At 42.5% G+C, this 22,889-nt stretch overlaps 1 protein-coding gene across 1 annotated transcript in view; it reads left to right on the top strand.

Moving 5' to 3' along the window:
• Positions 1-22,844, top strand: part of unc13a (unc-13 homolog A (C. elegans)) — a 44,754-nt gene extending 21,910 nt beyond the window's left edge. Inside the window, exons 19-43 of the mRNA XM_087836704.1 lie at positions 420-589; positions 721-836; positions 1,798-1,961; positions 2,100-2,253; positions 2,445-2,513; positions 2,824-2,913; positions 3,452-3,586; positions 5,585-5,718; positions 5,904-5,989; positions 6,802-6,928; positions 7,044-7,140; positions 7,854-7,997; positions 8,231-8,308; positions 8,428-8,505; positions 8,676-8,764; positions 8,850-8,996; positions 9,732-9,855; positions 12,423-12,452; positions 13,494-13,550; positions 13,699-13,779; positions 14,257-14,404; positions 15,168-15,224; positions 18,614-18,706; positions 19,113-19,272; positions 19,354-22,844. Coding sequence (XP_087692830.1) covers positions 420-589; positions 721-836; positions 1,798-1,961; positions 2,100-2,253; positions 2,445-2,513; positions 2,824-2,913; positions 3,452-3,586; positions 5,585-5,718; positions 5,904-5,989; positions 6,802-6,928; positions 7,044-7,140; positions 7,854-7,997; positions 8,231-8,308; positions 8,428-8,505; positions 8,676-8,764; positions 8,850-8,996; positions 9,732-9,855; positions 12,423-12,452; positions 13,494-13,550; positions 13,699-13,779; positions 14,257-14,404; positions 15,168-15,224; positions 18,614-18,706; positions 19,113-19,272; positions 19,354-19,642 — 2,917 coding nt within the window. The 3' untranslated portion in view covers positions 19,643-22,844. The remainder of the gene's footprint in view (positions 1-419; positions 590-720; positions 837-1,797; positions 1,962-2,099; positions 2,254-2,444; positions 2,514-2,823; positions 2,914-3,451; positions 3,587-5,584; positions 5,719-5,903; positions 5,990-6,801; positions 6,929-7,043; positions 7,141-7,853; positions 7,998-8,230; positions 8,309-8,427; positions 8,506-8,675; positions 8,765-8,849; positions 8,997-9,731; positions 9,856-12,422; positions 12,453-13,493; positions 13,551-13,698; positions 13,780-14,256; positions 14,405-15,167; positions 15,225-18,613; positions 18,707-19,112; positions 19,273-19,353) is intronic.
• Positions 22,845-22,889: the final 45 nt, after the last annotated feature.

Genomic DNA, 22,889 nt, shown 5'->3' with positions numbered 1-22,889 from the left:
CGAACTCTTTTAATTTCTCTTTGCTGTTTGGGCTGATTGGGACCTGATGACTGTAAAAACAAAGAATTCTGTGATTTTTTTTTTTTACTTGATTTTTTGGTTCTGAGAAAAATGAGATCCACATATGAAGACTTTAGTTTTAAATTTCGATAGAGCAGTGGCAGTATAATGTCCTCGTAAGTGGATATCAGGCTCTTGTAGAGCAAAATTTTGTATTTTGGTCTAGACAACCCAAAATGTGATGTCCACATATGTGAACGCCAGATCCTAGGAGGTTAAATAAACAAGTTTTTTTTTTAAGGCTAGTGATTTCTGTTTACACTTGAAGAATGTACGAGTCACCCTAGTAATCTGCCCTTCTTGTCTAACTGCCAGTATACCTAGTATATTTGGCTCACTCTCTGGTTTGGTCTTTGCAGTGAATGTCACAACTCTTCAGACCGCATCAAGGTGCGAGTGTGGGATGAAGATGATGACATTAAGTCTCGTGTGAAGCAGAAGTTCAAACGAGAGTCCGACGACTTTCTCGGTCAAACCATCATCGAGGTCCGCACTCTGAGCGGAGAGATGGACGTCTGGTATAATCTGGGTCAGTTGAATTGGCACGACTCCTCTTTCTCCGTACACTGCCCCGTTTAATCTACTGGATCTCATCACCCATCATTTCTTTCCAAAGCAGACCTGGTGACTGTGTTTCTGTGTGTTTTGCGCTCTTCACAGACAAACGTACTGACAAATCCGCTGTGTCTGGGGCCATCCGCATGCACATAAGCGTAGAGATCAAAGGCGAGGAAACGGTTGCTCCGTATCACGTTCAGTACACCTGTCTGCACGAGGTAAACTCGCTTTTTATCTGTGAGTGAACATGCATTTAAAGACGGTGAATGCTTCTCAACCCGCTTTGTTTTTATAAGGGCGCATTTTGTCAGATTATCCTTTGTCCGCCGTTTGTGCATCTTAGACAAATATCGTTTTTTTCCACATAACGGGCTGCCTAAAAATGTCAACTAGTTTTTGCATGTAAGGCATGACGTTCACACTGAAAAAGACTGTTTTCTGCACATAGTCGTGTCTGCGGTGTAAAGAGACAGACTGCAGCAGTCGTTTAAATGCGAGTCAAAATGAACTGCTTCTCTTTATTTGCTATGTGCTGACTGAAACCGTTACGCTAGGTTTACAGGAATCTTTGACAAACAAAATTAGCTTTTGTTATAAGTGTGTAATATTGTTTTCGCGGCCTGCGTTTATGAATATGTGTGTGTGAAGCTGTCTTAAATGAGCCAAGCTAAACTAGTTAATTTGCTTGACTGATGTTCACTTTAATAACTGACCCATTAAACTCGAGTTAGTACTCTGGACAGATAAAGATAGAGGCATCACACACACGTTTCTGCTCTGGGTTCGTGCAGAAAATTCTGCTGATTGATTGTAGACCAGTCCCAACTTTGTATGGAGTCATTACTCAGTCCATTACTCACAGCACATTAGCTGACCTTAACTGACAAATGGGCACTGTGACTGCCTCTCAAGTGCCCATAAACCCACTCAGAATACTTTACAGTGGTGTAAGGTTTTATGGATGAGACAGCACCTTGTGTTGGCCTCATAATGTGGGTTTATGGCTCTTTATGCAGCGGAGCCAACAGACACAACAGCTTGTGAGGTTATAGCACGCTCTGTCTTAATGGCTGAACTGTTTACAAATGAGTGATAACTGTTTGAATAACCATTTGAATTTTTTCAAGCCTTTTTTCTCTTTTATTTGACTCACGCCGCCTTCTGCTTTCTTTTCCTTAGAATCTCTTCCATTATGTGACGGACATCCAGAATAATGGTGTGGTGAAGATTCCTGACGCCAAAGGGGATGATGCATGGAAAGTGTACTTTGAGGAAACTCCCCAGGAAATCGTAGATGAGTTTGCCATGCGTTATGGAGTCGAGTCCATCTACCAGGCTATGACGTAGGTTCCCGGCTGACTGCCCGACTCCAGAACGTCACCATTTATAAGAAAGACCCATGTGTTCAGGCGCATCGTAGATTGTTTAGATAAAAAAAACAAACAATATCTAACATTTGCCTGTCCTCCTCTCATTTGCAGCCATTTTGCCTGCTTGTCATCTAAGTACATGTGCCCAGGTGTGCCAGCAGTGATGAGTACCCTGCTGGCAAACATCAATGCCTACTACGCCCACACCACCCAGGCAACCAACAATGTCTCTGCCTCTGACCGCTTTGCTGCTTCTAATTTTGGGGTGAGTCAACATTTAGCTGGATCGATAAAGTTAGATGTCATACTTTTATTAATTAAATAGTATTATATACTAATTTTCCCCTAACTATCGCAATGGCATAGTTTCTGTGTTATTTCCCTTTGTCATGTCCTCTTTATCTTCATTATGTTTAATCACAGAATCTATTAGCACGTTTCTTTTATTACCCACAGAAAGAGCGATTTGTCAAGCTCCTCGATCAGCTTCATAACTCTCTGAGGATCGACCTGTCCATGTACCGGGTAAGTTACTCTTATATAATTTCTTCTGGCTTATAACTAATGATTCTCTGCGTCCTTGCACGTCTCTCTTTATCAGAAGCAATTTGAGGAGGCAAATGTGTTAATTCGATTGACAGCTCATCGGAAACGTGCACAGACACGTTCGGGAAACCATGTACGCCCACACAGTCAGAACAGGGCTTACTGCCAGTGAAGATTGACCATGCTGGATCGTGCCCACAGATGCAAAAAACTGGACAAGCACAGATGTGAATTCATGTACTGTGGCTCGCCGTTTCTGATTTCTTTCCTTTTTTTGGCCCGATTGCAGAACAACTTCCCGGCCAGCAGTCCTGAGAGACTGCAGGACCTCAAGTCCACAGTGGATCTGCTCACCAGTATAACCTTCTTCAGAATGAAGGTATAGTCTCTTTCTCTTCCACCATTTGTTCAGTCTTTTTTTCTTTCAGTGAACACAGCTATTAGACTGCCATCTTATTCACTGTATTGAAACATTAGATTTATCAACCTTTAAAATCAACAACTTCCAAAAAGATTTGACTCAGAAGAAAAGCAACACAATATTTTTATCCTAAAGCTTGGTGCTGAGTTGGATTTAAGGCTTTTCTTCAGAAGCAGAAATGGAGAGAATTCTGCAAACCAACTCGGCTTTCTTCACATCGTCTATTTAAGCTGCAGAATATCCCATTTTTTCCCCCTGACGTGTCAGTGCTGCTGCCCTGCATCACTGCCTGATCTTTCAACTCTCCCACCTCCCACATGAAGGCTCCAGGGAGATTTTTATTTTCACTACTCCAGTCTTCTATGTTGCATATTTGGGAGAGCACTGTTGCCAAACTTGAACTATATTCTGCAGCTGTAATAAATTCATCATTTCAAATGTGAGCTCAAATGAATGATCCAGTCACTGCATGTCTGATTTTTGTGCCTGCGTTTAGGTCCAAGAGCTCCAGTCGCCACCCAGAGCCAGTCAGGTAGTGAAGGACTGTGTCAAAGCCTGTCTCAACTCCACCTATGAATACATCTTTAATAACTGCCATGAGCTCTACAGTCGCGAGTATCAGGCAGACCCGGTAAGAAGCAGCAGTGGTGGGCTGAATGTCTGCGTGTGTGTGTCGGTGAATGTTTTTCTTTTTCCGTCTTTGTCAAAAAAAATCAACTTTGAATTGATGTTTTTTGGCATAAACATAATAAAGTACAAAAAAGTAAAGCCTTGTTAGCACACCATACATGCGTACATGTACTGGACTTCAGAACATACAGAATCAAACAGTTAGAAAAGTGTGTGATGGTGATGGTATCTGCATTTGTTGATTTTTTATTTACTTAAAGGTACATCAACAGTCTTTGAGTTTAATCTTTGTTAAAATTGTCATTGTTACATCTGCTTACAGCAAATTATAGAAAAAAAGTGCTAAATTATAATTTGTTTATTTGGTTTATTTGTTTAGTCCATTTTTTCCTTGGTTCATGTTTGGTTTTGGACAAACTTGATCTGTTTTTAGTTGATATCGTTCTGAGCTTCTGGTTGTTACCAATCAAAACACATAAACTTGGTATATTTCATTCAGTGGCAAAAGGCATTGAAGTTTACTTTGGGATTTTTGCTGTAGATTTCCTGTGACTGATGATCGTTTTGCTTACATTTAACTTCTGTCCGGTTCAGTTTCCCTTAAGCAAAATGCCGGGAATAATGACAGCCCAACCACAATCTCAGCGCCTTCACACCTGCACCATTAAGTCCGCTTAAATTGAATTCTGGTTCATTTTCCGTCTTGGTGCGGTTCGCTTCTGCAGACACGAGCAGGGTAATTGCACTTGCAGTGAATCTACCACAGACACATTCGAGGAGGCGGTCTCGATCCAGTTCCAAATGAACTTCAGACTTATTCGTTTATGGTGGGAACATGATCTGACCCAACCACTGAATGTATGCTGGGCGTTTGCCTTCTGATAGCCAGGCATGCTTTGCTTCCTGGGATGTAGCAGAGTACCATAAGCCTGCAGAGTACACAAACTTTAAAGAATTGGAAGAAGTGACATTGCAAAGTTATCCTGTAGCTCAGAATACTGCGTCTTCTACCTGCTTTTGCTATTGTTCCTCTTGCACATCTGGCCAACAAGCAGACTGAACTTTCTCATGCGGTTTGTATCGACACGTTTTGCTTCGCTTGGAGTTTTCTTTGTGTGAAAACAAAGTAAAATCTAACCAGGGAAAAAAGCTTAAAGTTTTAGAAACTCATCAGCTGATTGAATTACAGGTGAAAGTACAACTTTAGTGATCACAATCAGCAGTTTTACCCAGAAGTCATCACTACAAAGAGAATAATATTTACATTTTTACATTTCTAATACAAAAAGGATTTCAGTTTTGTCCTCATTCCATATGTAGACACTTGTGTGTATGTTGTAGGTTTGTATGTGTGTGTGCGCGGTAAGTCCGTGTCTTAGTCTGGTGAAGCCAGGCTCTTCCATCCGTCACTCCTGTAGCCGATTCCAACAGCGATTTCTAGAACTTGCTTTGAGCCCTCATTAAAGCACCAAGCCCAATTCTGACTTCCCCGTGAATTTCAAATAAGCATTTTTTCTCTTTGAATAAAACATTTCGTCCTGAGGGACTTTGCTATATTTTGTTGAAATCTCTGCAAGATCATTCTTCACTCTTCAAACCCTGCAGCAGCCAGCTTAGTGTTTTGTTTTGTTTTTCTCAGCACATCTTCAGCTGTTTCAAAGAAGTCGACCAGACAGTTGACATTCGCAGTCTGTTTAAAGCTGTTTGAGCAGCAAGTGTTTAATATGTATGAGTTGTTGAGTTAACAACGCAGTCGAGATTTCCCTCCAAAAACGTCTCCCCGTTGCAGACGACAGAAATATTATTGGTAAAATTCACATTAAGATTACACAATTACGCGACTCTGAACATCCTGTTGTACGGCTTTAAAAACCGTTTCACTGATCAAAATTCACTTATGTGCAGATTTTTCAGCCAAAAGGGGCAATAATAGCAGGTAAACCTCAGAAAGCCATTGTCATGAGTCATTATAACGCCACTCATGTTGTTGCTTTCCCAGGCCAAGCAGGGTGCTGTGCCCCCAGAGGAGCAAGGACCCAGCATCAAAAACCTCGACTTCTGGTCCAAGTTTATCACACTTATCGTCTCAATCATTGAGGAAGACAAGAACTCTTACACTCCTTGCCTAAATCAGTATGTCTCTAAGTTTTCTACACGGCCGTTCCAACTTTGTATTTGCTTTGTTTCCTTGTACAAATTAAAACAGAAAGGGTTTAATGACATTTTAATGTTATGTAGTTATCCACAGTTTCTCATAGTGCCATTAAAACTACACTCTGAGGCTCTCATCAGCTTACATGTTCTCCTTCTGCATCCAGATTCCCTCAGGAGCTCAATGTGGGTAAAATCAGCGCGGAAGTTATGTGGAACTTATTTGCTCAGGATATGAAGTATGCAATGGAAGGTGAGTAAAAAACGATAACACGGTTAGTATTGTGCTGTAGTCTTAAAAGTAGCGAGCATACAAGAACACAGAAAAGAAAAGAATCCAGTTAATATTCAGAGAATTTAATTAAACGTCTGTGCTTTTGTTTAACTATCTGCTGCTGGTAGTTCAGCACTCTGGCTATTGGCCCTAGCTGGACTCCCACTCAGTATATACAAATGGATATTAAAAAGCCACCTATTATATTAAACTCTCTTGAATGTTACAGTCATACAAACACTATACGCAAGTTTTGTTTTTGTATTAGCAATAAAATGATCCAGTTATTCCACTCGTGGCTATCTACATCAAAAAACCATTTTAATCATTAAAACACATACGCACACACACACACACACACACACACTGAATGTGTGCTCCATGACAAGCAGCTGTTCTTGCTGACTAACTGCCTGCCTGATTTAAATCTTCCAGTACTGCCGCTGAGAGCAAACATCTCCTTTTTTCAAACAATGAAGCAAAATATTTTAATTTTGGTAGATCTTGTGATATGCATATTCTGATTTCTAGCATGCATATTTTTATCTGATATTTTAAAAAAGTATTTATGCATAAATATAAAGTTTCTGATAAGTTTTGATAAATGGAAAAAAAGAGGATTTGGCTCTATCCAAGCATGAGTGGAATCATGTTTGTGTATTTTAAAACTATTTATTCTATAAAATTATCTGTAAAGTGTCAGTTTTTCAGTTTCTCTGTGCATAACAGACCTGCAGGAAATGCTGGCCGCCTAAACAGTCCTGGAAATATGTGTTTTCTCCTTTTCACAGAGCATGAAAAAAACCGCCTGTGCAAGAGTGCAGATTACATGAACCTGCACTTCAAGGTCAAGTGGCTGTACAACGAGTACTGCAAGGACCTGCCGTTCTTCAAGAGCAGAGTGCCTGAATATCCGGCGTGAGTAGCATCTTGTTTTGTAGAAACAGACGCATCCGGTGAAAAAGAATTCTAGAATATATTTTTGAAATGCTCGAATTTAGTTTGCAAATATCTAAATTGTTGCTCCCCATAGGTGGTTTGAGCCATTTGTCATCCAGTGGCTGGATGAAAATGAAGAAGTGTCTCGTGACTTTCTGCACGGTGCTTTGGAAAGAGACAAAAAAGATGGGGTAAACGTTTCCAGCTCCTTTCCTCCTTATCTCTCCTTCAGCCCTCTTGAAGCGCTGAGTCGCTGTTGTTATTCAAGCAGAATTATTGTAATCCATCCTTTGTACTTCCTCTGTCACACTCAGAGTTATCATCCAAAGTTTCTTCCTCACTCCCGCCCCGCCTCCCACACGTTCTCCTGTCTCCCCTGCATTCTTCAAAGACTGAAATAGAAAGCATGGACTCAGCAGTGCAGATTCTTGGGAAGTTTTCAAAAAGAGTGCCTGTGACTTGCATATGCTTAAAGCCAAAGATGATTCTGTTACAGCAGGACATTGTAAATTAATGGCCTTATTCCAAAGGTTTGACTGCAGAAAAGCTGTCCTCAACTCATTACCCTGACTCCCTGGAGTAGCACCTACTCACCTCTAGCCAATTACCGGTAAGGACCAGGCGGTAACCAGCAGCCAATTACAAGGAGACAGACAGGAGCTCCCACCTGTCACCGGATGGCTGTCTAACTGTCTGTACAGCTGGCTCTGGGAGGTCAGAGTCTCTGTACAGGCAGTGAAATATATCAAAGGTCCAGTTTAATAAAGCATCTAATGGTCTGTCTGTATGGGCTTAGACGGGCACACAATCTCACCTGCAACCTTACTCATCCCCTTCTTGTGACTTTTTCTCCTTTAATTTTCCCCAGTTTTTAATCTTCCCGCGTATCTTTTCTGCCCCGCAGTTCCAGGTCACATCGGAGCATGCTCTGTTCTCCTGTTCGGTTGTGGATGTCTTTTCCCAGCTCAACCAGAGCTTTGAGATCATCAGGAAGTTAGAGTGCCCAGATCCGCAGATTGTAGGACACTACATGAAGCGCTTCGCCAAGGTAGGTGCAGTGAAAATGTCATTTGCAGGTTACAAAATAAAAATGCAAGACCGAGGTCTTCAATTTTTTTTCTGTACACGTTACAACATTTTTTATAATATTAGTAATAATAATAAGAACTTGGATTTGTATAGCGCCCTTTAAGAAACCCGAGGACACTTTACACAAGAGCAGAAAAAAAAATATTTCCTTGTAATTTCTCTTTTTCTCTTCTTTGTTGTTTTCTTCTCCAGACCATCAGCAATGTGCTTCTGTCCTATGCTGACATCATCTCCAAGCTGTTTGCCAACTATGTCACCATGGAGAAAGTGGTGAGTGGCCAAAGACATAATGACCCATTGTGGTTTTTCCACAGATGGTCTCATTTTATTCTGTTTGGCAAAAACCGAAAGCCAACTTTTGGAATAAACATATGTCCGCTTCTTTTTAGCCCTGCATCCTGATCAACAACATCCAGCAGCTGAGGGTTCAGCTGGAGAAGATGTTTGAAGCCATGGGTGGAAAAGATGTGAGTGACTCTTCTCCACTCGCAAACAGCCAAAACTTAGACGGTTTAATTATTCAGACATAGTTCCTAATCCTAGTATATCAGCCATGTGTTATTATTATCCTATCGCACAGCCGCCAGTCAACCCAAACAGCTGAGTGAGTTTGTGTGTTTTTATTGTGGCATTTTAGCTGTGTGTTGAAGCTAGTGATATCCTGAAAGACCTGCAAGTCAAACTCAACAATGTCATGGATGATCTCAGCAGGGTCTTTGCTGTCAGGTGGGAACACGCTCACACATATTCATATGCAAATGAACACTACAGATGCAGTCTCTTAAACGCTTCTCCCTTTCGTCCTCTGTAGTTTCCAGCCTCATATTGAGGAAAATGTTAAGCAGATGGGAGACATCTTGGCTCAGGTTAAGGGAACCTCAAATGTGGGAAATGCCAGCAGCGTGGCCCAGGATGCTGACAATGTCCTGCAGCCAATCATGGAGTTCCTGGACAGCAAGTGAGCCAATCTTTAGCTTAAAATGACTCCCTATTTGGAAGCAAGTTTCTTCTGACTGACTGCCTGATTGACTTGCAGATAGAAGGTTTGAACAGTAGGTGGGTTGGGTAACAATGCTCGTGGCTAGAGCTGGAGATATTCCTGCACAATAACATCATCAAGATGAAAGAGTTGAAAAAAACTGACCTTTAAAACACTCTGGAGACTGAGCTTTCATCTTTCAGGGATTACCAGTGAATACACTGATGTGATTATTTGAATCTTTGGCTTTGTTGGTTGTAGGTATACGATATATGAATAAAAGTATTAGTCCGCATCTTTTAATCTTTGAATTTGGGTGTTTTCAGTCCCATTCCCAAAGGTGTACAGTGTACAATCCATCACCTAGCCGTGCACGCTGTCTTTACAAACATTTATGAATTAACGGTTTCTAAAGAGTTCACTGAATTTAACTGTGGTGCAATAATAGGATGCCACAACCACCCTTGTTTTTGTAGGAATGACTTGGAAACGTCCATGACTTTATTTGCCTGTGAATGAATGAAAAATATTGAAATTTCCCCAAATTTTCTGCTTTTCTGAGCGTTTTTTCCCTCGTGAAGGTATTTCTCTTTTTCATATTACCTCTTTTTCTTTTGATGATCCGATTTTTCTTCCGCTAGACTGTGTTTTTTCCCCTCTGCTGCTTAATACTTACGTCTCCTTCTTACTTGTGTCTCTCCCTCCTCCTACCAGCCTGACTTTGTTTGCTAAGATCTGTGAAAAGACTGTGCTGAAACGTGTGTTGAAGGAGCTGTGGAAGCTGGTGATGAACACCATGGAGAAGACCATCGTTCTGCCACCGCTCACAGACCAAACGGTAAGAGCGCATAGAAGTATAAATGCACAAAAGAACATACAAACACACAAAATAGACATATTTAGAGATGTTTTCTTGGCTAATTTGTGTAGACGAAAGAGACATGTACACATATCCATCGCTATCATCTCTTTACAAAATGTTTAATGATTATTTGAAGTCCATGCGGATGTTTATAGCAACATAAATTAAGATATTACATGTTCACATGGTGACCCCTGCAGTATATAAGGCCTACACGTGCACAAGTACGCTCTACTTACACCTGTTACTGCCAAGGCAACATCAAAGGACAGAAAGAAAGAAGAAGGAGGTGGAGAACGAGAGAAGGGAAAACATTTTGTGTGTGTTGCAATCCAACATGGCCCATGCATAAGCAAAAAAAGATCAAACAGTTTTTGCATCACATCTACATCCTACCCTCTGCTCACCCCCCTTACACGCAGTATATGCAGCATTGCCCTGCAGGGGCCTTCGTTCATCCAAACAATCCAGACGAAACCCTTAAAAAGCAAAAGAAAAAAAAGGACTGCACCATATCATTCCTACACCAGCTCATGGCTGCTCTCCAGTATGTCATTTGTTTGGAGAGATTCCTGATTTATGAGTAACTCACATCAGAGTTGCAGCAAAATGTTAGCCTAAAGGATCCGACCCACTTCTGAAAAGAATGATACATTTTGGAAAGCAGCCGCTCTTCTTTTGTTTGTTTTTGGTATATGTGTTATTTCTGTTTGGTTATTAACTAAAGAGCCTCATATCACTGATAATAAAGTGATAATCTGTGGTTACTGTGACCCTCAGTCACAGGACGCAGAGTTTAATGTGCGCCAAAGCTGCACGATCACACCCACAGCGACACTCTTCATGTGAAGCTGCTGAAAGTTAAACCTCGTATTTGCTTTATGAGCAAAGAGATGATGCTGTAACGAGTTAGCTTAGGTGTTATGGCTGCCCGCTCAGTTCTCTACCTGTGCTTAGTCCAGGCTCTAAACAGGTGTCAGTTGCTCCACGTCCCTCCAGGCCTGGGGCCCAAACTTGTGATTTTGATTGATGTGGGGCTCTTTGCAGCTTGACTGACCCTTCTCTCTGGTTGTTGTTGTTGTGATTACTATTACATCCTGCTCCCACCGCTCTCCCTCCACAGATGATTGTAAGTACAGCACTCCTGTGTGTTTGTCTGTCTGTCAGTCCACGGTGGTCAATTTCTCTGCTATATGTGGCTGCGATCTTCCCCTGTTTTTACCCCACATCACACCGTCTGCCTACCTCACCTCTTTGATCTGTCTCATGTCTCCTCTTTTCTCTTCTCTCCTCCAAGTCTGTCTCTCGTTTGAGAAGACAGGAGCATGGTGCATTCCTAACTAGTTCTAATAGGTCCCACCCCACCCCTCAGCAATCTTCACCGATTAGCCCCCTCTCCCTTTTCTGCTGTCTCTTCTTCATGAACGCTCTCCTCAAACAGGAAATGGTACTCCTCTCCTCTGTTGTGCCTGGGTTTGGCTTGTTTCTTCTCATGCATTGCGCCCTTTTATGGGGACCCTGGTGAGGTGACTGATCTCTCGGTAGCTTGGTATCTACTGTCCCGACCAAACTCCAGCACCCCTTTTCCCGCCCTTTCCAATCCTCTCACCCCACTGTCCCCACCTTTCCTACCTGTTTGAACTGTGTCCTGCCTTCCTACCCCCTACTGTGGGTTTGTTGCTTGCATCTGATCTATTTCAACACTGCAGTCTTCTCTCAGTATCCTGTACGACACTGTAGTGCACTGTATGTCTCTGCGGACCTGTCCTGTTGGTCTCTTCTGGTTTGGTTTCGTGTTCTGTTGTTGCTATAATTACTGTCATTGTGTTTTTATAAATAGTCTTGATGCTATTTCTTGGGTTTAGGTTGTGCAAACGAGGTACACGGTTTGTTTTCTTAATGTCTTAGGACCAAATATTTCACTTTCTGATGCTGACAGCCTAAAGATGTATGAAAACATTTACTTTAATGTCAAGTTATTCATTCTGATCTCTGGTAACTTCCAAGTTCACGTGACTGAGCGCCCTGTATTTTTCATGCAGGGAAAATGTTTGTGCGCTGTGATTGATAGCCAGAAAATGAATTTCTTATTGAGCATTTTAAAGAGAGTATGCATATGTTTCCCCTAGGTAAAATTTTTATTTTAACCAAGATGTTATATTACATTTCTTTAATGGAAACTATTACGTGCTAAGATACATTTAGATTTTTCCTTTTTTCATGCTTCCTGGCACTGTTTTGGCTTTGGATTGCATGCAAACAGGTTACGAGTGGCCTGGCTGAAATATCAGACCACATGCAAACAATATCTCTGCAATGATCATAAGTGAACAGAGTGCAGTCAAAGCATTTACTCTCATAATGTTGGATTGGCAATCGATCAAAAAAAGAAATAAACTGACGAGGGTTTTTCAACATTCGTTAACATTTTTAAAGCAACATCTGAGCTTTTGATTGCACGCTCTTATGCAGCCAGTGAGCGTGAAGTCAGACAGCAGGGACTGGCCACTGCTTGAAGTATTAACCACATGCTCTCTTTCCAGGGGAGGCTGAAGAGTGCTTCTCACAGCGATGTAAGGACTAAACCCCTTTAGATCAATGTGTCTTGTCTCTCTCCTCCACGTCTTCTCTCCATGTCTATGTCTCTCTCCCTCAGCTCCCAGTCAAACAAAGCAGTGGAAATATTGTTTTTTTTCACTATCTACATAGTGCTTTTTATAGTGTGCTGTAAACATACCTCTATTGGATGTAGACATTTGTGACTTAAACACAGAAAGTCAGTGTGTTCAGCAGTCACTTAATTTGACTCAGACCTGGCTGGCTATGTGCAAAAATCAAAGGGAAGCCAAGCTTGCAGGGTAAAAAAGTATATTCATCACAGCAGCCCCTGCAACCAAAGGCACATCTATCTGCACGACTTCTGACAGTTTAGCATAGAGTAGCAGTGGAGGGATGCTGGATTATTCTTCCCTGTTGCTTCCCAACAGTTTCAGAAGTGCACTCTGTTATTTGCTAATAAAGCTCTTCCTGAAACTTTTATGCTATTCTTTTTTATTGCATTATTTGAAAGAATACTAAACTACAGTTGGTTTTGGTAAACTTTCAAAACCGTATTTGTAACCACAGTCAGCAGTACTTAGGATACATCCCCTTACAAGAGTACTGCATTAGGCTGGACCAATAAATACCAGCACACACCACGGTGAAACTTTATAGCTGCTAAATATGTGTGTGTGTGTGTGTGTGAGAGGGAGAGTGAGTGTGTCTGTGTGCATTTGAGTGCACAAATATGTCTATTTTCCTGCCCTTACTACGAGCTGAACCACTTTCCCTTCTCCTTGTAGTGTTTGTGTGTAATGTTTTGGAATGACTAAAAGACAGATAAGTGTGATAACAGCACTTGAAGGAAAATGTACCGTGACACCTGTAAAGCGGTTCAGAGTGACTGTTTATGAATGTGTGTGTCAGAAACGTCGCTGTCCTCTGTGTGACACTAAGCCATTTACCGCCGCCGTTGTTTTGTCACGATAATAACAACGCTCCTCTCTCTCTCTCTCTTTCTCTCTGCTTGTCTACCTTTCTTGTTCCTCCTTCTGCCTTTCTGTCTCTTCCAGGGCACTCAGCTCATCTTTAACGCTGCCAAGGAGCTCGGACAGCTGTCCAAGCTGAAGGTACAATATGTTTCTGCTACACTTACGCTCTGGGCCCGGCACCAGTGCTTCGGACTGAGTCTCTAATTGCTTAGAAAATATGTGGAAGAGCATATGAGGGGGACATATTGGTCATTTTGCTTTATGCCTCTCCCGCTGGCATCTTTAGGAGCACATGGTTCGTGAGGAGGCCAAAGCGCTAACACCCAAGCAGTGTGCTGTGATAGAGTTGGCTCTCGACACCATCAAGGTAGAGATTCACTTTCATTTTCAGTGATTAAACATTGAATATTCTCTTTATTATCAGTGCAAGCGTTTCAGGAAACAAGAATTCATAAATGTACAGTCTTAAAACCCAGAGTTTGGGACCGGGAAATGAGGGTTTTTTGTCCCTTTAGGATGAATTAATAACACATAATTTCACTCCCAAAGCATTTTCCCAAGATAACACAGGCACCCACATGGCACCAAATGTTAAAACGATTATTTAAAGCTCTACGGGGGCTCTAATTTGCACATCATAGAAGCGTTTTGAATTGTTATCTGCAGTTGTCAGTATTGACTGGTTTAGTGTTGGATTCATGTGTGACTGTGGGAATGTCAGGATTCGCTGATGATCACTCTGCTGTGTTTATAATTATTTGTGCCCTTTTATTTTTTCAGTCAGCTGCTGGTCAGAAGATGTTGGTAAAAAAAAATTTTTTTTCCCCCGCCCTTTATGTGACAGCAATATTTCCATGCTGGTGGTGTGGGTCTGAAGAAGACATTCCTGGAGAAGAGTCCTGACCTTCTGTCTCTCCACTACGCCCTGTCCCTTTACACGCAGGCCACAGACAAACTCATAAAGACCTTTGTCCAATCGCAGAACGCTCAAGGTAACGTACAAATCTATCTGTGTCTGAGGGGCTTTGAATTTGCTTTACCTTCCAGTATCTTCAGTTGTTAAGTATGAGCTTAACTACCTACAGCGTCTTACATAATTCTCTGAGGAAGGGAAATGTATTCCTTCTTCGCTCACACTCTCAGAGGAGCCCCTCTCGCTGCCCCCTCTGTTGATGTTAGGGTTTTCCCAAATGCCGAGTTTCTATACGCTCAAAGTATCTCACGTGCCTCGTAGAGCATAAAATTGAGACTGCAACAGCACAATATTTCTCACTGTTCTGAAATGCTGAGTCTCCTGATAGCGAGCTTCTGGAACTGCAGCCACTATTCTGTAGATGATCTGACAGCTATTTGCAATGAAAAAATAAATACCTACCCACACTATTTTCCTTCTCTTTGATGCTGCTGCTCAGCCTCCGTCCTCCTGTCACATAGCTGTGTAACAGCCATCCCGTTTCTGCCATCAGACGCTCACACATAGTCCCCGAGCACTGGTAGAAATGCCATTTGAGTGGATAATCATTTCAAATTGAATTTTTTAACTAATGCCATGTGGCTTTTGATGTTGCAAGACACAGTTCTTTCACTGCTTATTTGGTAGAAGTAGCTCAATTTCCTCAACAAATCAGAGAAAATGCTTTTTACATGTTGGTCTGTTTTCTACTCTGTAATTGTGAAACTCTCTGCAAACCTCATATTTCTTCGTGTGTCTCCTTTCTCTGTCTACTCCCACCTCCTGCCCCGTCTGTGGGACAGTGTTCGGCGGGAAGGGGGTGAGATTCACCACTAGTGAGGATGTTTACCCAGAAAAGGGTATGTGGCACTCAGGCTGAGGCTCTGAGACACCAAGGACCACCAGAGAGCCTCCAGAACAAAGCCCAGCAACCTCCACCTTTTCACCCACCCCCACCCCCACCCCCCCATGTGCATCCTGAAACTCTCCTGCCTGCTCAGATTCATCCCAACAGACAAATGCAATGCACAGACTGAACACACTCTCTGCCTTTTTGAACACACATACATGCCCACCACCACAATAAGAATGGTAACTTTATGCATTCATGCATGAAACGTACACACTGATGTCTGTATGTACAGAACTGCGCTGAATACATACGCCGTGGACAGTATGTATGAGCAGACACGACGCATGATGCTCGGACATCAGACAAATGTAATAGAAATGCATTAAAGCGTGGAGGAATTCTGATGCAGCATGATGTCACCCAGAGAAGCCAGGGGGCTAAGTGTGTGTGTGTGTGTGTGTGTGTGTGTGTGTGTGTGTGTGTGTGTGTGTGTGTGTGTGTGTGTGCACGTGGGAAAGTACGTGACTGAGCAAAGCAATCTGATGAGTCTGTCCTCAGGTTGTAGAAGCAATTATTTATTTCCAGAAACACTGAGAGGAAATCTTTTTTTTACAGTGTCACTGTCCCTCCCACTGTGTTTGAAATGGCAGCTGCTTGATGAGGAAGAGTAGGATTATTATGAAGATGATGATGGCTGTTGGCTTAGTTTGTCTGGGAGGGCTCTCTGTCCTTCCCTACCCTGCGATCGCATCCAAAAGCAGGCAGAGATGGAAACACCCAGTCAGCTTCCACACGCAGCGCCACCCTCCCCAAAGCAGTGATGGGAAAGGGTTCTCAGCTCGTCTCCCCTTAACAGATCTAGCCAATCACAAACAGTCCATCGGGTCAGGTGGTCTGATTTCCGTCTCTTTAGATCAGAATAAAAGAGTCTGACTTGCTCTCAGATGCGGTATGTTCATACACGCTCACACGGAGAGACATATGCATTCTGCTGTTTGTGTGTGCACTTGGCTTCGCCGTTTAATTTGATGCTTCGATGATGATCTGGTGCTGCGCAAGCCCTAGCACCCTGACAGTCATCTCAGATGAGCGGCTCAATATGACATTGTTAACACTGCAGTCTGTTACACGTCAAGTTGTGTCACTTTCCTCTGGAAAGAGACCAAAGATGGAAATGTGTAAGGAAAGAAAAGCATTCAAAGTAGATTTTTATGCAGATTAATGCCTAACTGTGAAAGGTATCCACTACCAACAAATACTAGCAAATGAATTTTGTTGGAATAGTTGAGATTTTTAAGTGTTGCTCTGAACTGGTGTGTTCTCAAGTTTGATTGTCTGACTGAGCTGAATCTCACTTTCTCATCCTTTACCTGTTCAAAATGGTGACACCAGCTTTTTAGTTCTGATGAAGTATGACTGGAAATAATTCAAATGCTCCTTTTTGCAAGTTTTATGGAAAATCATCTATTTGAGATTGAATAAACAAGCAGCAAAGAAGCGTATCTTTCGCCTTCCTGCCAGCTGGTGGATGTCCCTGACTGTAACAAGGAAGCAAATTAACTCCCTGTCAAACAGATTTCACTGAGTAGTTTCTCCAACCATATTAGAGTGGATGATTAGAGCAGGATGAATGACCAAAGCTCAGTGGAATTTACTCGCAGCTGAAAGAGTCTTTGATCAGCGCTGACGGTCGGTCTCGCGTGCTGCTGGCTGTGAGCGCCGATATTTGCGGTTAAAATAATCAACTCATTTGTGAATAAGTGGCAAACTCAGGCGATGCTTTGGCACATTTAAAGTACAATTCTGAGATTTCATATCTATTTTGGTGACGTTTTGCAATACGGTGCAAAATGTGCCTCTGATTGCTGTGTTTGTTAATAAAGAAAGGGGCTGCTTTTTCCTGGCAACATCTTCCTGCCTCCCAGCCAGAAAAGTTTCTTTCTCATCTCTCATGGATGTCCTCTACTGAGTAGACAAGGCCAGATGGATGACTGCTGCTCTCTTTGGTCCTGTTGGCAGTGAAATCAGCAATCCCATAATGCTCCCCTGAGAGATGCAGAGAGCTGCGTGCCAGGAACACTCTGCCGTCTAACTCCCACAGACACCTTGTTTAGTGGGCGGCTGGTTAAAAACACAAACACACAGGCTGCTGGTCGTCGCCACAAAGATACCGTTGACAGAGTGAAGACGCTAATTAAAACACTAAAATTAATGTCCATCTGTCACTGTATCCTTCTAGAGTTGTACGTAGATATAAACCGCTTGTTCACATGCGGCACAAGGAAAGATCATCATCCTCCCTCCCAGACAAAGGTGTTAGAGCCTGGTGAAAGCCATCTAGACTTGTCATCTTCTTCCTCAGGCAAAAAGTAGAACTCCAAGGACCCCAAACAAGCCCAGGTCTGGCGTAGCGTAGAGATGGAACAGTTAAATGGATTTGATGTTTGTGATTGAAATGCAATGAAATGACTGATTTTAACCAGGAAACATCTGAGCGGTCAGTTATGAGGGTGCGTGTCACTCTCGATCCATAAACTTACATTAAATGATGAAAAAACTAAACAAGGAGGACAAAGAGCAATCTCTTTTCAAGAATGGAAATATAGACATTAAAAGGACAAAAGAGCAGAAAATATGAAAAATCTTTTATTCGCTCTTCTTGCAGAAAGCTTTATTAAAGCAGTCAGGCATCAGTAGTGTCATCCTATAACGACGGGCCGGGGAGGCCGAGCTGCTTCTCCCTCCACGTGGTCCCTCCCTCTCTTGGCCCTCCTCTTGACCATGCTTGGGTAAAAGACTTTACCAAGGAATGGGTGTATCCATCTGAGCATGCCCAGACATGATCTGTGTCGGTGGGGGGGATCCACACCGTTAGCTGACCTTCTCCAGCTTCTCTCCTGTCTTCTTCTCTGCCTCTTACTAACCACCCCGCATCCTAACAGACACCTTGCATCTATGAGTGGGCAACAGTTACCACAGTGATTGCCTCTCAGTCGCTCAGGTTTAATCATAACGTAGAATGCATTACCAAAGGAGATAATACAGCTATTAGAGGCTTATTGTTATTATTATACACTACCGCTATTAAACACGTATGCCCACTCATAGCTGCTTTGTCTGAATGTCCACTTCCAGACCACAACATATGCACAAGCAGAACTCTGTGCTTTATTTTAAACGCTATTATTTTATAAAGAAACATTTGAATAGTCAGTACTCTGCTTTATATTCACCAGGTTATAACTGAGTCCATTTCGTTGTTTCTTTTGTGAAACTGAAATGGAAGTGTAACTTTTTTTAAATTAAATTATGGAGGAGAATTCGAAAGAGAGGGCACAGTGGCTGCGACATTAGCACAGTGGAGATTAATGGCACTTTTACTCTTTGTCCTGTCAGGCTCTGGGGTGGACGATGCTGTAGGAGAAGTGTCCATCCATGTGGAGATTTTCACTCACCCGAACACCGGAGAGCACAAAGTCACAGTGAAAGGTGAGCAAAAATGTTTTGTATCTTTTTTGTTTTCACATTTTTTGGGACTGAATCTGAGGGTATTTCTGGAAATAACATTCAAGTCATAGTTTAACATTTAAACATTACTAGACCCCGCAGGCAGGACTGTATGGCCATAACAGGGTACCAGAATATAGCTCTAGCTTTCATCTGCCATAGAAAAATATGATTTTGTAATGAATACTCTTCCAATTCTATTTTCATTATCTTGACCATAAACTGAATGTGAGGCCTGAGGGAGAGCCAGTATTGTCTGAGTTTCCTGTTCACTCGCCCTCGCTCACCGCTCCACTTTTTCACACATTTTCTCCACACGAATCTCACAGTCACCCACACCTTCCCGCTCTCTTTCCTTCCTTTAGCTCTGTCTTTCTGTCTGTTTCAGTGGTCGCCGCAAATGACCTGAGGTGGCAGACGCAGGGAATATTCCGGCCTTTTGTGGAGGTCTATATCATCGGCCCTCACCTCAGTGACAAAAAGAGGAAGTACGCCACGAAGTCAAAGAACAACAGCTGGGCTCCCAAATACAACGAGACCTTCACTTTGTAAGTGGTTGATGTACATCGATGATTTGAGGGATTGTTTCGAGAGATTTTTGTAATATTCTCCATCGCCCCACTCTGCAGCACCCTGAGTAATGAGGTGGGTCCTGAGTGCTACGAGCTGCAGGTGTGCGTGAAGGACTACTGCTTTGCTCGAGAGGACCGCACCGTGGGCATGGCTGTCCTTCAGCTGAAGGACGTGGCCCCTAAGGGCAGCGCCGCCTGCTGGCTGCCGCTGGGTAAACGCATCCACATGGATGAGACGGGACTGACCGTCCTGCGCATCCTCTCCCAGCGCAACAACGACGACGTGGCCAAGGAGTTCGTCAAGCTCAAGTCCGACCAGCGCTCTGCTGAGGAGGGCCGTAGCTAGGGGGCCAAATCGCAGTTTAAAATGCCACGACAGGAACTCGAATCAGATCAAAGTATCTGCCCAGGAGCTCTCCTGAGCCACTGCAAGCCACTGCCCCGATTATCCAGTGTTGTAAAAGCACACATAAGACAAGAGTCACCACACATACTGTAAATACATTTATTTCAGTGGAAATGACAGAGTGCGGAGCAAAGCATCACTCGTTTTCTGAAAACGCACCAGTGTCTTTATTGTTGCCGACTTCATCAAACATGGTTTTGATTCAGTTATACATAGAGTTTAATCTTAGAGCATATAACTACTTTCCTCTAATCCCAGAGGAGAGCCATGCCATCCCACACACACACGCACACCTCACTTGACTGGTCAGAGTGAGAAATATCTTGTAGCCTTTAATATTTTGGCTTTCTTTCTCACTCTTTCTCTGCCTTTTTAACCTTACCCTCAACTTTACCGATCCCCAGCTCCTCTCGTCCCTTCCCTAGTTCACTTAGAGAAGGGACCGCAAGTGCCAACAAGGAATTGCTCAAATATGCCAAGACCAGCCCTAAGCACAACCGGACCAACTGTCCACCTGACCCGTAAACAACTACAACGGCTGCAGCCTCAAACATTCCAGATATTGGGTGGGCAACACATACAGGGAACAAAGCACTATTTAGTTATGATGAGTTTAATATTTATTTACTTTTTTCTTCCAGATTATATCTATATTTTAATAATTCTATATATCATCACATATATATATAAAATATTAAGGACATATGTAAAGATAAATACAGGATTATTCGATGGAACTGTGGTCGGCTAAAGATTGTCCTCGTCCGTCTCTCTGTCCGTCTACCCTGTAACAGAGCACACTGCCTGACACCCTTAATGCCTTCCGTCTTGTTAACCCTTGCACATAATGTATGTCCTGTTTCCTATATGATAGAGAGTGGAGCCTGATGATCAAGCGCTGTAAATCATCGGACTGTATGTGTGTGAAAACGAGTGTGTGAATGTGCGATACAGTGTTTGTAATACGTTCTAATGTCAACCTCGTGTGACCGCCCGTGTTGTCTGTCACCTGCAAATGTAACCACTGAAAGCCATCACAAGTGAAGGACGTCACAACGGGTGGAGCGGGAGTGCGATAAGATTCGGGGGATTTTTATTGTTTTGTTCAGTTTGTTTAATTTAGCACAGGTTATATTGTGTGGTGGATATTTCCATCTGGTTTACTGCAAACATTCCTCAGCCAGGCAGCCCTGTAAGGACAGTCAACTGCCTTTAAAAAGTACGTGCTAATTAAAGTCCTACATGTATAATTAGATGATTAAAAACACAGTCCCTGAGAAGCTAAAATAACCACGTGGGTTACACAGCAGCACATTCCTCAACACGGGGAGAGCATATACCGCTAATGATCCAGCGCTTATCGCGTCTAATGATCCACCTGCAGATGCCGTAACCCTTAATCGTGAGTGAGAAACAAGACCTCTGCTAAAGGGCTGCAGATCCAGACCGAGCCAGGTCTGGATCTGACATTTAAAAGAGGGCCTACTGTCCACTGTACAGAGATGTAGTGTGAAAATAGAAGAAGCACAGGGGCTTTGCTGCACTCATAAAAACACATTTATACTCCGAGCTTGTTTTACAGCAGTTCACCTGAAGCTACAGTCACTTTCATGTGAAACTAAATGTTTTAAAACGACTGCTCGCTGTCTAGCATGTCTCTCAATGCGACATCTATTTTTAAGAAAATACCCTTTAAAAAGAAGAAGAATATATTTGTTGTTTTCTCGTGAACAACAAAAATCATGGGGGTGATGATAATAACAGGATGATCGGTTGGTTGGATGTTTCTCTGCGTCATTACTAAGATGCCCCCTCCCAAACCTGAATAATATCAAAGTCCCCATTATTAGAACAAGGCCTACAAACTGAACTCTATGCATCTGATCTATAAAGTCTCTGTAGATGAGTGATTTGGAATCAGTCTTATAATGTTTACATTGTGGATTATTATTCTAATTATATCAGCACAAGCGTTTGTCTGATATGTTGTAAATGCCGTCTCTGTTTCGATGGGCCAAACATCACAGCTGCGGTAGAGCTGACCAGAGACGGGAAGTTTGGTCAGCTCAGAGGAAACCGATCGGAAGGGAGATCGATCGCTGCAGTCGGGTAGATGTAAATAGCTCGGATGTAACAAACACACGTCATACTATGTGAAGTGAAGTTTCGCTGCTCTTTTGTAGACTTGAATTTTGCTGCGAGTGACTGCACAGCTGGTGTTTATGTGCGACTGGGTGCCCAATCTGGAAATGTAGCTACTATTGAAGGGTATAGAAAGACCGCGTGCACTCTAGAGATCAATAACAGAGCATCTGTATTACTTTAATGGGGCCTGATCAGGAGCCATTCAAAGTAATGCATCGTATATCATTATATATAACATGCTGCCTGCTAGTGAAAACTACTCACAGCTAAAAGTTAAGCAATCCCTTAATATGATCTTGTGTGTGTACAAGGTCTTTTATTAAGGGGGCACATCTACTTTTAATAGCAAAATCAATAACAGGTACGCAGCTGGAAATGCCACAAAAAAAAACAAAAACTTTATTGCTGTTGACAATGATACTTTAGGAGAGGAAATTCTTCCCCTTCCTCCACCTTCAGAGGCCCGGACTGCGTGTTGGATTATCAGGTTGGCACGTTGAACAGGAACGCACACACAGAGGTGGATGAAGCACAACGAAAAGCACACAGACACAAGTGGACACACATGCATGATCCGTCCTGAAGTGTCTCGCTGAGCAGGCCACACAGACAGATACCTGCACAGCGCTGCTGGTCCGGTACTTCCAGATACGGTGCATGATAGGAACAATAAACAAAAAGTAAAAAAACGTGTATTGTGCCAGCACGCATAATTATTTGATGTTTAACTGCCAATTGTTGTCTTCTTTATTTTGATATTTAATTATCGTTTTCTATTTTTCAAATGTTTGTGAATATATAAATATGTATTACTGATGCTGTGTAGTGGTACAAAGTACTCGCATGAGAATTTTTTTATACACGAGATGTTTCTAAAAATTCTTTCTTTTGGGCTTGTTTTTTTATTATTATTATTATGGTTGTCCTTATTGGGGGTTGAGGTTGCTGGGACTGCAGTCTCATTGTGTTTCTGCTTCCAATAAAATATGAAATAAAAGCTCGTGGTCATTCTTTGTCAAACCGTTCAAAGGAATAGCCACAT

Source organism: Neolamprologus brichardi, chromosome 23 (assembly GCF_056152115.1).
Source record: "Neolamprologus brichardi isolate AB-2024 chromosome 23, ASM5615211v1, whole genome shotgun sequence".
Classification (NCBI taxonomy): domain Eukaryota; kingdom Metazoa; phylum Chordata; class Actinopteri; order Cichliformes; family Cichlidae; genus Neolamprologus; species Neolamprologus brichardi.
Note: the sequence above shows the minus strand (reverse complement) of the source record. Positions and strands in the feature narration are given on the sequence as shown.